This window comes from Seriola lalandi, unplaced genomic scaffold, assembly GCF_002814215.2.
Source record: "Seriola lalandi dorsalis isolate HSWRI2012SDOR001 ecotype SW California unplaced genomic scaffold, Sedor1 jcf7180002054736, whole genome shotgun sequence".
NCBI lineage: Eukaryota > Metazoa > Chordata > Actinopteri > Carangiformes > Carangidae > Seriola > Seriola lalandi.
The window spans coordinates 1979259-1993685 of record NW_019525289.1 but is presented as its reverse complement, the minus strand read 5'-3'; the positions used below and the strand labels follow the sequence as shown (position 1 = coordinate 1993685).

The following is a 14427-nucleotide window of genomic DNA, read 5'->3' as shown; positions in this document are numbered from 1 at the left end:
CCGTTTCACACACACTGGCTTTGCTTGTTTGCTCTCCTCCTCTCTGTCTTAGTCACTGTCACCAAATCTTTCTGTCTCCCCTCCACCCACGCTTCCCTCTGCCTCTCCTGTTGCTTTGTTTTCCTTCCCTCTCTACCTCTCCTTCCCTTGTCTTTTTTTTTTTTTGCCATGACAGTTTCTCTCTTCTCTTCTTCTGTAGCCTCGTTTTTTTTTTTTTTTTTTGTTACATGCAGCCTCTGCCACTCAGCGGACGCTTTTATCTAGAGCTCCTCCATGTACTGTGAGTTCAGTACATTTTTAGGAATGGTGATCCCAGTGGGAGCTGAACCCTGAACTCTTGCACTGTCAGGGCTATTTTGAACTGCATAGAACCATTTATTACCAGAGACTATTTCCCATATAGAACATGCAGACAGTACATCGTTTAATGGATGCTTTCATCCACAGTGTCTTATTGTATCACAAACAAATAGAAGGTCCCAATGGGAATTGAACCCCCATCCGCGGCACTCCGCTCATGCCTCGCTTTCCTCCTGTCTATACTTTATCGACTCCCCTGCTGCCTGTTAAAGCACGTACGTGCGATGACAGTCACCTCCCTCTCCCCCACCCCCTATCTGTTCCACCCGCCAATCAAACTAACTGGCTAGTCTTATTCCTAGCCACTCCTGTGATGAGCTGACAGGAGGAGAAAGAGGAGAAGGGAGGAGGTAATAGGATAGCAGGGCGGGAGGAGGAGGGGGAGGAGGAGGAGGAGGAGGAGGAGGGGTGGAGAATTTAAAGGGAAAAGGTGTGGGGAGCGATAGAGGAGAGTTATAGGAAAGGACGGGGAGAGGAGGAGAATGATGAGTAGGGCAGGGAGGTGTCGTGACAAGACGGAGAGGAGTGAACGAGCTGTGACTGACACAGCAGCGGAGAGATACCCGATGATGGAGGGATGGAGGGAGACAGGGAGAGGAGGACAGGGGGGGAGGAGGAGAGCGGATCGATAGGGCTGGTGGGCTGGAGGTTCATCTATAATGCAGAAAGGCCAGGGGAAAGAGTGTATTTGTGTGGGCAGGATTTAAGACGCGCGTTGCAGTTTGTTTGTGTGTGTTTCTGAAAAATTATGTACACACTGTATCAGCGAACACGCGAGAACTTGTCGGAGCAGGTGTTTTCGCTAACTGTGCGTGTGTGTGTGCTTATGTGCGTGACGTGTTTGAACAAATGACTACTCGCATGACAAGGTGTCAGAAATTGAATGTCGAGAACAAAAGAAGGCCAGAAGCGCACAGAGAAAAAGACATAACACACAAACCCTGAACTAACTGTCCATCCCAAACTGTCCTCGCTGCATGTGTCAAATGTCCAAACACTAGAGATAAGCAAAGGTGGAAGTAGCCTGATGTTACAGCATCTCAACAAGTCAGCGCTGGGTTTCCTCTAGCCATGACCACTACCTTACCTTAACCGAGCAGTCACAGCAGGTAGTCAGCCTGAACTTAACAAGATCTTAGAGAACCATAGGGATGGAAGACTCGCATGAGCAGTTTGAGAAGCCACAGACAGAAAGTTTTTGCAAGAGGATTTGTTCATCCGTTCACAGCAAACAAACGATAAACCCCTTACTGAAGCACATTATCATCGATCATTACACAGACACGCCACATGCTGCTGTGGCTCCTTCATACTCCTTCGTACCACGTGTACTGTTATGTCCTCTAACTTGAGATTCCTGTAAAATCTGAGCATAAATCAAATGGTCTTATTACACTATTTATTGGCACAGACTAAAAAAGCCTTGGTTATACTGCGAACTGCCTGGAAATGTTATAACATGACTAATGTTTAGTCATGTTACTTATTTGTATTGTATAAAGGATGTTCGGAATTGTATTTTATATAATGAACACATCAACAACTGTCCCTTTGTGAATAGGGATTTATAATTGTGTATATGTGTAGTTGTACATATGGTAACAGAGAAAGTGTGTGCATATACATACATACAGGCAGACATGGTGTGAACGACATGTGCGTGTGTGCGTGTGTGTGTGTGTGTGTGTGTGTGTGTGTGTGTGTGATTGTTTGTGTGTGCGTGTGTGTGTGTTTGTGTGTCTTACTCTGGGTTGCCATTGCCCAAACACTGCAGAAAAAACTTCTCTCCCTCTCTGGGCAAATTGTTTTCAGGAGAGATAACCACCTCAGGTGAATCTGTAAGTGGAAGACAAACACACACACACACATACACACACACACACACACACACACAGACACAGAGTGTAGTTACATAACACAGGACTCATAACCGTACAGACATGCACACAGCACCGATAGCCTCATTCATCCCTGTCTCCATCTACTCCCATCTGCATCCTGTAGGCGTCACCATCTCTCTGCCTCCTACAATGACATAACCCCTTACACAACGACATCACTTTCCCACGGCGACGCAGTACCGTGGGCTCGCCCACAGGGTGGCAGCACCAGTACAGTGCAGTCCGACATGGCTCCATTTATAGTTTCACTTTAGATGATAACTTGCTCTTCTTATTCACTGTGACTCGACTCTGGCCAAGTGCGGCAGCAGAGGAAGGTTAAGTTCCTGTGTGGTCATTATTACAGGTAACTAATGTCAAATTACTGGTGCAGAGGTCAAACTGCAAAGAGGGGAAATGTGCCTATACTGCCCAATAAAGGAGAAGAGCAGGGCAGAAATAAAAACCAGAGCAGTTTCACTATATATTTCCCTCTCACATCTGTCCATCCTGTACTCTACCTCCCTTGCCCCAGCATCCTCTGTATCTGTCTCTCACACCCCCACCCCCAACTCCTATTTCCCAGTTGACTCACACAACACCCGCAGAGCCTGCTCGCTCCTCTTGTCCCCCGGGGCGAGAGAGGGATGGTCGACGGCGCAGGTGATGAGGGCGTTGTCGTCGCTGCGGCTCACCTCCAGCGTGAGCTCGCTGCTCACATTGTATGTTGGATCGTCCGGAACGGGCTCCACCACGTCCAGGCGCCCTGAGGCGAAGAGGGATGAGAAGGGGAAAGGGAGAGGGACAGTCAAGAGGGAGGCGCCTGCATCTTAACCAGAGACTAGTAAAAAAAAAAAAAAAACACATAAGCTGTGACAGAAAAATACGCTGTAATTAGGTATGTGGTGGTTTCATGTTGTAGAACTGTAGGGAGGTGCAATGACCCCCATTTGTTCCCATTAAATGAAAAATGCCTTTTCTGAGCAGTTACCTTGTGCCCTTGGGTGTTTTGTTCCGCAATCTGTCATTATATGCCACACTGTACGTCGAACAATGCATTTCCACACATTTTTATAGCAATATGATATCTTTCCTCTCTCAAAAGGATCGTTTTTTTTTTCCTTTTTTTCTGCTGACTCATTCAGTGATGTATACAATCATTATATCCAATAAAACTTTCCATCTCATAAAACCTGCAGGTCTGTCTTTGTCTTCAGGGTAACTAGGTTTTGCTGGAGTAACGTGAGTCAGATGTGTGTTGTGCCAAAATACAGTTAAAAGCAGAAAGGATTAATCCATTAGTCGATGAACAAAAACTGTTAAAACTGATATTTCTTAGGTCATTAATCAAGCTAAAGAGCCTAAAACTCACTGGTTCCAGCTTCTGAAATGTGAGGATTTGCTGCATTTCTCTGTTTTACATCACTGTACACTAAATATCTTTGTCTTTTTGGACTGTCAGTGAGAAAAAATAGAAGATATAATCTTTGTCTCTGAGCATTTTACACTATGTTCTGATATTTTATAGACCATACTGTTTATCAGTTAATCAAAAAACGCAAATCAATGATGGAAATAACCACGTCTCCAAATGTGTATCTCTACGTTTATTGCATTTTCAGTTCTAAAATGGTAAAAATAACAACTACAGACTGTGTGAGAAGAGTTTCCTCTTGTTACATTAACTTTCGAATTCTCTAAGACCCGCATCCTGCTGGAACGTCCCGGTTCATGAGGAAATAAGTCAAGAAAACCTCAGTCTCAAAGCTACTTCATGTGATTCTCAAAAGTCTACGCTGCACGTTAGCATCTCCAGATGGCAGCAAGAGTTAGCTGGAAATTTCCGTTCCCTTCAGTATCCACAACCTCTGTAATATTACATCAGTAAACCGCACACAGCGCGCTCATGTTTACTAACCAGGCCAGTCTGTGATGTTTCATGCTGAAGGACACCAGAGGGACGAGAGAGGGTAAAGATCTAACATCGCTAAGTCCAGCTTTCTTTAGAGCCGCTTGCTGCTGCTTAGGAGAAAACTTGCATTTCACATGATATAATACCCAAGAAATGAGATTTATTCTGGCAAGTAAAGAAAATCTACAGCATCTTAATTGCAATCTGTTGCAGCTATATTTAGAGTAATGAAACAGGTCTGTTTATAGTGTAAGTTTTAATTAATAATATGCGATATGAGATTTTCATTCAGACACTTTCACACTTTCGCTTTTCTTTTTCTTTGCTTTACTTTGCATTTCTGGCAGCAGTCTGTGCAGAATCAATAGAGAAGCAGAAGAAGAAGAAGAAGAAGAAGAAGAAGAGGAAGAAGTAGAAGAAGAAGAACTGGGCAGGTGTAAGTGGGCCTGAGCAACTGCAGCAGCACTACAGTAAGTAGTATGAAAGCATAAACACAGTGGAGACTGTCATCCGGAGATTGCACTCTATTGTATAAAAAAATATCAAACTGGGTGGTCAGAGCGTGAAAGTGGTTGGTGAATCTTGGAAAGTGGACCAGAACCTTATCACTTTCTCCTGCGTGGAGTGACACACACACATTCACACGTGCACACACAAGCATGGGCGCATGTAGGTCAAGCTCATGAATAACATATACACAGAGGAGACAGAGATAGTGGCGGGGAAGCAGATTGGAAAACACACGCGTGCACACGCAAACACACACACATACGCACGCACGCGCGCACAAACACACACACACACACACACACACACACACTTCTTTTCCTCTGTCTCACTCTTTCAGTCACTCAAACACACCGATATTATAGCTGCATCCTGCCCCCCCCCACCTCCCCCTCCAGAGAACTCCTCAAATACCACTGAATCTAATGACATCTCTCTTTTTATTACCATAACCAGTCCTCCGACCTGCAGAGAAAATTAGTTTACTTTCCAGGTGCATTTCAAAAATCCGACGCCACTCAGAGGGGTCTTTTTGTCACTGTCGCTCTCTCTCTCTCTCTCTCTCTCTCTCTCTCTCTGCACACACAAATAAAGCTAGTCTATAGCCTTTATTAAAGACCATCGATCTCCAAAACCAGACTAGGGAATGAAGAAATCCTGCTTGTTTACTCACTGACTCCTGTGAACAGTAGTTTTCGAAATCACACAATTGAGTTTTAATAAGTTTTTCAGGCCCAAGGGGTCATGGAACTGACTCAACACATTCATTACTGAAAAAATAAGATGCAGTCAGTTTAAGTGCTTTTTCCCAAGACAGCAGTGATGCACATTTACTCATAATTCACATTTCCTCAGTTCATAATTAGATCATCGGGGTAGATTTGCATGTCAGCTGCTACGAGCAGAGCAACAAGCAAATTGGACCAGAAAGCAGTAACAGGTTGTGTTACATACAAACCGACAGATTCTGCCTCTAAAAGGGTCAGCTAGTTCAGCTAAATTACAGAAATATATACATAGTCTTGTCGTGCAGATTATTTTTCCTTTTTTTCTTTCTTCGCAGCACCCATGGGTACTCAGTGCTCATTGGTCGGACCACGCCCATCTCTAAACTTGGCCGTCATTGTTTTGTCAGCTACACTCCTGTAAAGTTTTGTCACCGGGTCTTGCACAGTTGTGACGCTAATGTGGTGAGAACATTTGTGTACAGACAGACAGACAGACAGACAGACACATAAACACCTGCCAAAGTGCTCAAAATCACCTCAGTAGTAGTTCCCACTACAGCAGGTGTCTCGGGGACCACATTTTGCCATGATGACACACAAACAGACTCAAAAACGTATTTGAAAAATTCAAGAGTAACATTTGTCACCAGGAACAGGTTCCTCAATACTCTGGACGATTTGTTTTTTTAAACTAGGGACTATTTCTCTGGAAACTGTTGGCTGTGTATTTTTAACCAGAACAACCAGGACATTGTTTCTGGAAATAAAGGTTGAATTTATTTTTATTTTTTTTTAAATATATCTTTTCAGTGCTGTGAGGACCACACACACTGGGGTAGAGGCAGAGATCTCAAAACCTGGACAAAGATATTGAAAACGATCTGCTTAGCCAGAGGTAATTTGGGCAAACTGACCCTTTAAGTATATTTAAAGTGGCCATAATCAATATCTCTAATTATTAACAATGACTCACAGTTCTAACCTGGCTCTAAAGTTCCTCTCAGCTCAGTGTTTCGGTTGTCGTCACTGTCAGGCTCCTCTGTGTTTGCAACTGGGACATGGGCCAAACTAAAGAATCACAGTACACGCCAGTACAATTTCCCCAAAGATGGTTTGTGTTATTTTAGGTAGTTCTTATTGTGCTGATGTGTGTTCAAGTGTTTAGTTTTATAATAAGTTGACATTATGACTGACAGCTACATTTGCGATTGGTTGGGCTGGTGTATGATGCTAAAAGAGAGTCGATGTTGGACTCGCAGTCATCATGTGGACATTAACATGACTCCTAATGAATGTCACTGCTGCTCCATATGTGCTAGATGTGTAAACAGGCAAAATGCTTTCACTGTAACGAGTTCCACATATCATCTTTATGAGCTGATAATACATCAGTGTTGAGTGCAGCTTCTTTCTGCTTCTCCCATGTGGCCAGAAAACAGCAGTTAATGCAAGTTTAATGTAAGTGTAAAATATGACCCTCGATATACACTGTATGTACACTCAAGCTAATGTTCAAGCCGGGTCTCTACATCTACATAACAAGCAGTCTGCGGCCCAGTTCATGCAACAGATGACAGAAAGCAGAGCTGATGGCGTAGAGGTAACAATAAAGGTGTGAAAAATGATGGTTGTTCAGTGTGAAGGAAACGGCACAAAGCCATCAGCATAAACGAAAACCCTGGATGCTGCATCAATGGAGAGAAGTTACAGTATATCAGCTCTTTTAAAGAGCTTAAACCAGCTTAAAAATAGAAGGCCACACATTTGCTTATCTAGCCACCATGCTTGACTGTACATTCTCGAGTCATCATCTAAGGTCAATTTACAGTATCAATTTATTATATCATTACCTCGTCACTTCATTCGTGACTATTAAAAACAGCTCAAAAGTTTACGACACTTCACAAAGATACCAGGTCATTACGAAAACATATCATATCATCAAAGTTGTGTTTTAATGACTGATAAATGATTGAAAATAAACATTAAAATTCAATTATATTTTCGCAGCATTAGTGGAAAGTGCGTGTAGCGTTCGCCTTCGTTAATATTTTAGCCCGACTATACTGCAGCACCTGCTAAAAGTTTAATGGGAAGCCCCAGACTTTTCTATAACACTCCCATTCCTCGAACGCAAAGGTGGGCAAGCGCCGCGTCCTCGAGACTAACTTCCCCCAAGGTGGTGATGCGATGCAGATGAGATGCTGGGGCGGCCGATGCTTCAACCCTCAAGCGTACAATCCACCACAAAACAATCATATTAGGAGAATCGAACAAGTGGATGCAGCAATTACTGCGCCCTGCGTGTTCGGGCTTTTGAGGCTGGAGAAGCGTGTTTGTGGCCATAACTTCTGGATTACAGCTGAAATTAGTCAGTTAATCAATTAGGCTAATAAAATCTTAAAGCCAAATAATGAGATGTGAAACGTTGGTTTTATAATCAAAGAAATGGAATGAGGTCTGTGGGACATATTGTGAGAAATGAAAAATAAAAGCAGTTTAGACTACTTCAAATTTTCACCTGAGCCAAAGAAAATCTTCAAACATTTTGAATATTGTGTGAAATTATCCCTCCCTGTTTTAAACTGACAAAATATCCAAATGAGGTTAACACTATAAAAGAAAATTGTTACAGTAAATGTTTTTTGAATGAGGCTCTGATGAATGGTGATGGATGCATTGTTCTCTGTATTTTGACGTTTGACAAACAAAAGTGATTGTTAGAAAACAATCGTGTGTTGCGGCCCCGGATCTGGATCAAAAACAACACATAAAAAGGATCGGTTGGACGACTGTGGGGAAAGCAAAATGAACGAGTGAGTAAAACTCCTCCTTGATATTCAACAACTTTGCCGGATGAACGAGGCGCTTAACCCTGAGCTACTCCAGTGGAGCAGCTCAGTCGCCAAAAGTAGAAAACCCTGGTTCTACTTGGCATCTCAGAGGTGTGAAAACGTGTAGCTGTGAGCAGACAGTGAAGTATGGCTTAACACTGCTGTGCGTGCTCAGCAGAAGCCCGTCTTCCCTGGATAAGGAGGGGTGGTGTTGATGGGGGGGGGTTTAAAATAATCAAAACAGTCATCACTTTTAAGCTCAAATCGGATTACAGCCAGCGAAAGCACTTGAGTCTGATTTGAACGTTCGGATGAGGTCATCTAATTTAGAAAGAGTTCATTAGTCCTGTTACTGGATCACAAAGCTGCTGGAGCAGATTTTGATTACGTCGTGCTATTTCTGTCTCGACTATATTTATTTATTGGTGGGAGGTGATTAAGCACCTTTAAGTAAGCACTTTACTCGAGTATTTCCATTTTCCTATATACTCGGCTTCTACTGCGCTTCATTTCAGATGGGAATACTTTACTCGATATATGCACTCTATTGTTTTTCTTTATTTCATGTCACTGCAGAAATCTAATATTTTGGGGATCTGGGCTGTTCTGGTTTTGGTCACACTAGACAAGCAATTTCAAGATGCCACTCTGAGCCTCGGGAACTTTTGAAAATTTGCATTAGAGCCCAAGATTTGTTCGATGTCCCAACGTGCTGCGACTGCCTGTCTTAACACAGATTTTCAAATCCTCTCACTCTTACACCCTTTACATCCTCAAAGCTGCCAATGCTAAGTGTTATGCGATGGATACAACAAATAAAGATGTATGATAAAGGATCTCAAAGGAGCCATTCTGCATCATTACGAGTGTAACTTATAATCTAAAATGACTTTTACTGGAGCAGAATCCTAAGAGGAGGAATTACACTCGTGAAGACGTGTTCAGCAGAAGATCAGAGCATTTCCTCCACCGCTGTCTAATTCTGTCTCGTCTCTTACATTACATCGCTCCATATGGACACACGCCCATGTACCCTTCGCCATCCGCCCCACGTCCTGCATTATGACAATTTGGGCCGGTATTCAGCCGGTATGGCCTTAAGTGCCACCATAAATCCCCATTATCTCCAATCCAATACATCGATGTCACTAAATGATCCATAGCCCTTTCACACAGTACAACTAATACAGTCTTCAAAGCTCTTAGCCTTTCATTCTTCTCAATTACCACTCCCTTTTCCCGCACTCTCTCCTGCTCTCCGTCTCCCCTCCTCTCCCTGCTCTCTCTATCTAAATCCTCTTTCCAGATTTCTCTCTCCATTTCGTCAGCCTCCTCTCGTTTTTCTCCCCTCTCTCCTGTTGCGCTCTCCAGTCCCCTCTTCTTTTAAACTGGTCCCCCTTTGCTTCACCCCCCCCCCAGTCTGCGCTCCCACTCAGCCGCAAAGCCGCCTCGCTCCTTCTTGTTCTGTGGTTTTCTTAATTCCCTTACTGCTCTCTCTCTCTCTCTCCTTCAGTCTCTCTCTTCCGTCGGCTCTTTACAGCTTCCATCAGTCTCTCGCTATCCTCACAGTCGCTCCGTCTATTTTTATGCACGCACACACACTCCCGCTCATTCACTCACTCTCTCTCTGTTCTCTGTTTTCTCAGCAGCCCCTCACTGTCACTTTTTTGATACAAGGCGTCTCTCTCTCACACACACACACACACACACACACACACACACACACACACACACTCTCTCTCTCTCTCTCTCTCTACATCTGTGACGCCCTCATTCCCCTCTCTCTCTCTCCCCCTCTCACACTCTCACTCTCCATCTTTCCTTTTACTGTCAGTGAAGCTGTCAGAGAGGCAGTGGTGAGCAGCAGTCTATGGGCTCATCTTTCCAACACACACACACACACACACACACACACACACACACACAGACTACAACTGCATGAATGAGAAGCTGTAATAATAGCACACTGACCCGAGGTGCTCTTCCGCTATCTAGCTGGAGATGAGCACTGTGTGACAGCCTGTGTGTGTGTGATTATCAACCGTCTATTACGGGTACTAGTGTGTAAATCAAAGTTGTGTGTGTGTGTGTGTGTGTGTGTGTGTGTGTGTGTGTGTGTGTGTGTGTGTGTGTGTGTGTGTGCGCGCACGTGGTTTTGTTTTACTACATTCATGGGGTCTGACAGCTTCATGAGGATCACAGTACCGTACCCCACCACATGGAATCGACCGCAGTCGTTTGAAAGTCAGGACAGAATATCAGCGCTCTTTATAAAACCTACACAATCTGACGACAGCGGCGAGGACGCTAACAGCTCTGCTGCTGATGGGAGGAGGAGAAGCACTAGCAGCTCTCCTGCTGTTACAGCTACAAAGAAAGCCTAATCATATTCTCTCCCACCATCGCCCAATTCATTACACAGCTATTGATTAACACCGTTCTTTTGCTCCACTTTGCATCTTCTTAATTATCAGACATTACATTTACACTGTATTAGTCGTTAGTAGTTAATAAATTTCTGTATTTAGACTCAGTGGCTGTCCTGTTGTGTTCCTTTGAAGTAGAGATCCCAGATCCATCGAATCGAGAAGTCACGGCTTCTGATATCAGACTGATTGGATTCACTGTATTAAAATTAATTCCTCTTTGGAGGTGGTGCACCCCCACCACCACCACCACCCACCCCCTCCTAAACAAGTGCATTTGAATAAAAACCGAACAAAGAGCTTCATGCTACAGCTGACTGATGCTGAACGGCGTCAGGATGTCTGGGCGAGGCCTTGAATGCACCATCGTTCGCAGTGAGGTCATCTCCTTCAAATCGCTTTCTCTATTTTACTCTGTTCGTCATTTACTTTAAAGGCTCAGTTCGCCCAAATCACGAAAAGGGAAGCAATGACCCTTTCACTTTGGATGCAATTCTATCGGCAGATAAGAACGTTGACTCAGCAAAACCCTGGATTATGTTCAGTGACTGTGTTCTTTATTAACATTCAATACCAACATTTTAGAAATTGATTTTATTCTGCAATGTCCTTGCACGGCAAACGACCTGTGGTTGAAGGGGCACTCCACTGATTGTATGCATGCTGTTCAGGTCACCAGTCTCAGCCGGTGAACGCAGCTACACAATGTCTTCTGCAGCTGTGGAGTGGCTGTTTTTTCCAGACCTTTCGCAGTCTGGGCGTCAAGACAACACAAGTTTAACAGAACAAATTGAGGACTGGTGTTTCAGAGACATGGGACTTTACCACGAACTTACTTGGAACTTGACCAACACGTGGGACTAAAAGTTGGGGCCTGCGATGCTTCAATTTTGAATATTCTTTTTCAAACTTTTTTCTTGTGGCTCATCTAACTTTATGGATGTGCGATACTAATTTGCTACCACGCATTTAAGGTATGGTTAATGTGGAGAAGGACTGGAGAAGGACTGTGGTTAAAATTAAAAGAGAGCAAACACTTATTGCAGATGGTAACAGGATGCAGATGTGCTACTTGTCTGCCCCGCTTCCCTTTTCATTTTCCATCTTCCTACATAAAGGGCACATGCACTGCTCTCAGCAATGGCCCTGAATGACCCGGTGCTGCATGTAAATCACGAGGTGCAGATATGTCCAATATGAATATAATGCCTGGGCTCAGGACTCTTTCTTTAGTAGAGGTTATTCTTATGGAAACCCCACAGTTAGGTTTGTGAATAATCCAGCGACATCAAAGCATTGTTTTCTGGAGAGACATGTTGCTGTTGATTTTTTTTTTTTTTTTTTTTTATGAAACTTTTCAATGTTGTGAGCACCACAACATAGAGTTGGATATCTCAAAACATGGCCGAATAATACCAAACCTATCTGCAAGGCTAAAATGTATCTTTTTGTCTTATGGATAAACCGACCCTTTAAACAGAAATTCAAACTCTCTAAAAAGCAACAATTCCCACACTCTTCTTCCCCTCTGTCTCCCTTTTTTTTTTTCTAGTTCAGTTGTAACAAAAAGACCAGATAATCTGTCCTCAGTCGGGCAGCGCTCCCATCCCTCCTCTTTGTAGCTTCAGTCCATTCTTTCGATTCATTTCAATCCATAATTATAGCAAACACTAATGCTGCCAAGGCATCAGGACACGAGATGGGGTTATTTTTGCATTACAAAGCCAGAGTGTAGCATTTTCACATCAATAAATCATTATCATATTATATCATCAAATTATATTAGTATAATTACTGTAGAAAAGGCCACTGCAAAGAAGTCTAAACATTGCAGTTTACAAAGAGAAGGATTTGGCAGGACATCTGTTTGGAGAGCTGTGCACGCAGACAGAGGGCGCTGTTCTCCCAGCACAAACATAGCTTTAAGCTTATATAGTTTCTGGTGAAGGCAGATGGTGGAAGGAGCGAAAGGGCGACAGAAACAACACTTCCAACATGTTTTTTTTCTGCTCGGTAAAGCAAAACAGAAAACCTCTGACTGATGAGGCAACAAGAAGCGGGTGGTGGTGGTGCTGGTGGTGGTGGTGGTGCTGGTTGTGGGGGGGGGTTTATGGGAGACATGGTTGTAATTCGGAGAAACGTTACCACTGCCAATACTACTGGTGTGAGTCAGAAGCTGCCAATCGTTTCCTTGATTTTTCAGTTTATCTGTGAGGGAAAAAAAGCCGGTTAATTTGTCCGCTCGTGTCATCCTCTCTGCGCTCCCTCTGCCGCTCCCTTTCTCTTCCCTGCTCATTTCTCCTGTTTATCTGTAACAAAAGACCAGTCAGTCTGACCTCATGCAAAGCTCTCTCTATCTCTGTTTCTGTGTTCGACCTCATCCCTTCATCCTCTCCTCCGCCCTGCCTTTTATTGTTGGATTTTGTCGTTATCCCTGGCTAGATCCGACCCACGCTATCTCTCGCTCTCTGTTGTGTCACTCTCGGTTGCAGATATGTTGCAGCTCAACGGATGACACACACACACACACACACACGCACACACACACACACACACATACATACACGCACACACTCACACACAGATATTTGCAAGAATAAACTCTGCAGCAACACACGTACAAAACACAATAACACCAAACACGTACACATTTCCTAGATACATGCATAGGCACAAATTTAAAGGATCATGGCATGAAGAAATGATGGGAATGAAGGGCGCGCACACACACACACACACACAAACACTCTCACAGCATGTTTCGGCACTCACACACACACAGGCAGCATGCTCTCGCACTTGCGCACACACACATATGCAGGCACAGGTTTAGGGCACACAGAGAGACAGCAGGCAACGTGGCAAGGACACAATACACACACAGCATGATCACACACACATTCTCACACACACACAACAAACGCACAAAATCACTGAGGGATATGTGCACAAATTTGCGCATTTCTATAAACATACACACTTGCAAATCCCTGTACACGCTGCAGGATCACATGAACACTTAATTCCAGAGACAAACACACGCACAAAGGCCAAAACCACATCCTTGCATTCCTTCAGAATATCCTTGAAGCTGCACACACACACACACACACACACACACACACACACACACTGTCGTACACACACACACAACCACACCCATGCACTGTCCTCACCGCACAGACAGATATAGAAAGAGTACAAGCCAGGGTACAACAACAGACACGTCAAACGTTCATTTTCTGACCCCGCAACGCAGAAAAAACACACACACACACACACACACACACACACACACATTCACAAACACACAATGAGAGTGTCCGCACACTTCCTGTATAACTCACCTTCCAGCTCCTGGTCTCCGCGGTACCAGATCAGCCTGGCAGGGGGTTTGCTGCCAGTACTGATGCAGGTCAGGGTGACTTTGCCCCCCTCCGGCACTGCATTCTCAAAGCCCGAGATCTGAGGTTTACCGGGCACACCTGAAGAGAGGTAGAGAGACATTAAGAGTTAGGGACTAAGCAAGAGAGAGAGAGAAAGAGAGAGAGAGAGAGAGGGCTGCAGGGCTCACCTTGTAGCAAGGAAAAGCAAAAAAAGCTAAATAAATAAATAAAAGGAAGGCAAATAAGACAAACAAATACTGCATATGTTTGCAAAGTTGTATTGTACTGAATTATGGGGGAAAATAAAGAACGTTAACAGCATAACTTGATACAGCAACCTCAATATCACAGTCAAGCTTGAATTTCTTTTTCGACAAATTTTTAGAGCTCTCAT

At 43.8% G+C, this 14427-nt stretch overlaps 1 protein-coding gene across 5 annotated transcripts in view; it reads right to left on the bottom strand.

Moving 5' to 3' along the window:
- cadm3 (cell adhesion molecule 3) overlaps window positions 1-14427 on the bottom strand; it is an 89805-nt gene that overhangs the window by 15962 nt on the left and 59416 nt on the right. For all 5 annotated transcript variants that reach the window (XR_002761728.2, XM_023424528.2, XM_023424530.2 and 2 more), the window contains exons 5-7: window positions 13995-14132; window positions 2836-3006; window positions 2106-2196 (exon numbers count right to left, since the gene is read on the bottom strand). Coding sequence is in view for 4 of the 5 variants with exons in the window: in XM_023424528.2 (XP_023280296.1) it covers window positions 2106-2196; window positions 2836-3006; window positions 13995-14132 (400 nt within the window). In the remaining variant the exon portion in view is untranslated. The remainder of the gene's footprint in view (window positions 1-2105; window positions 2197-2835; window positions 3007-13994; window positions 14133-14427) is intronic.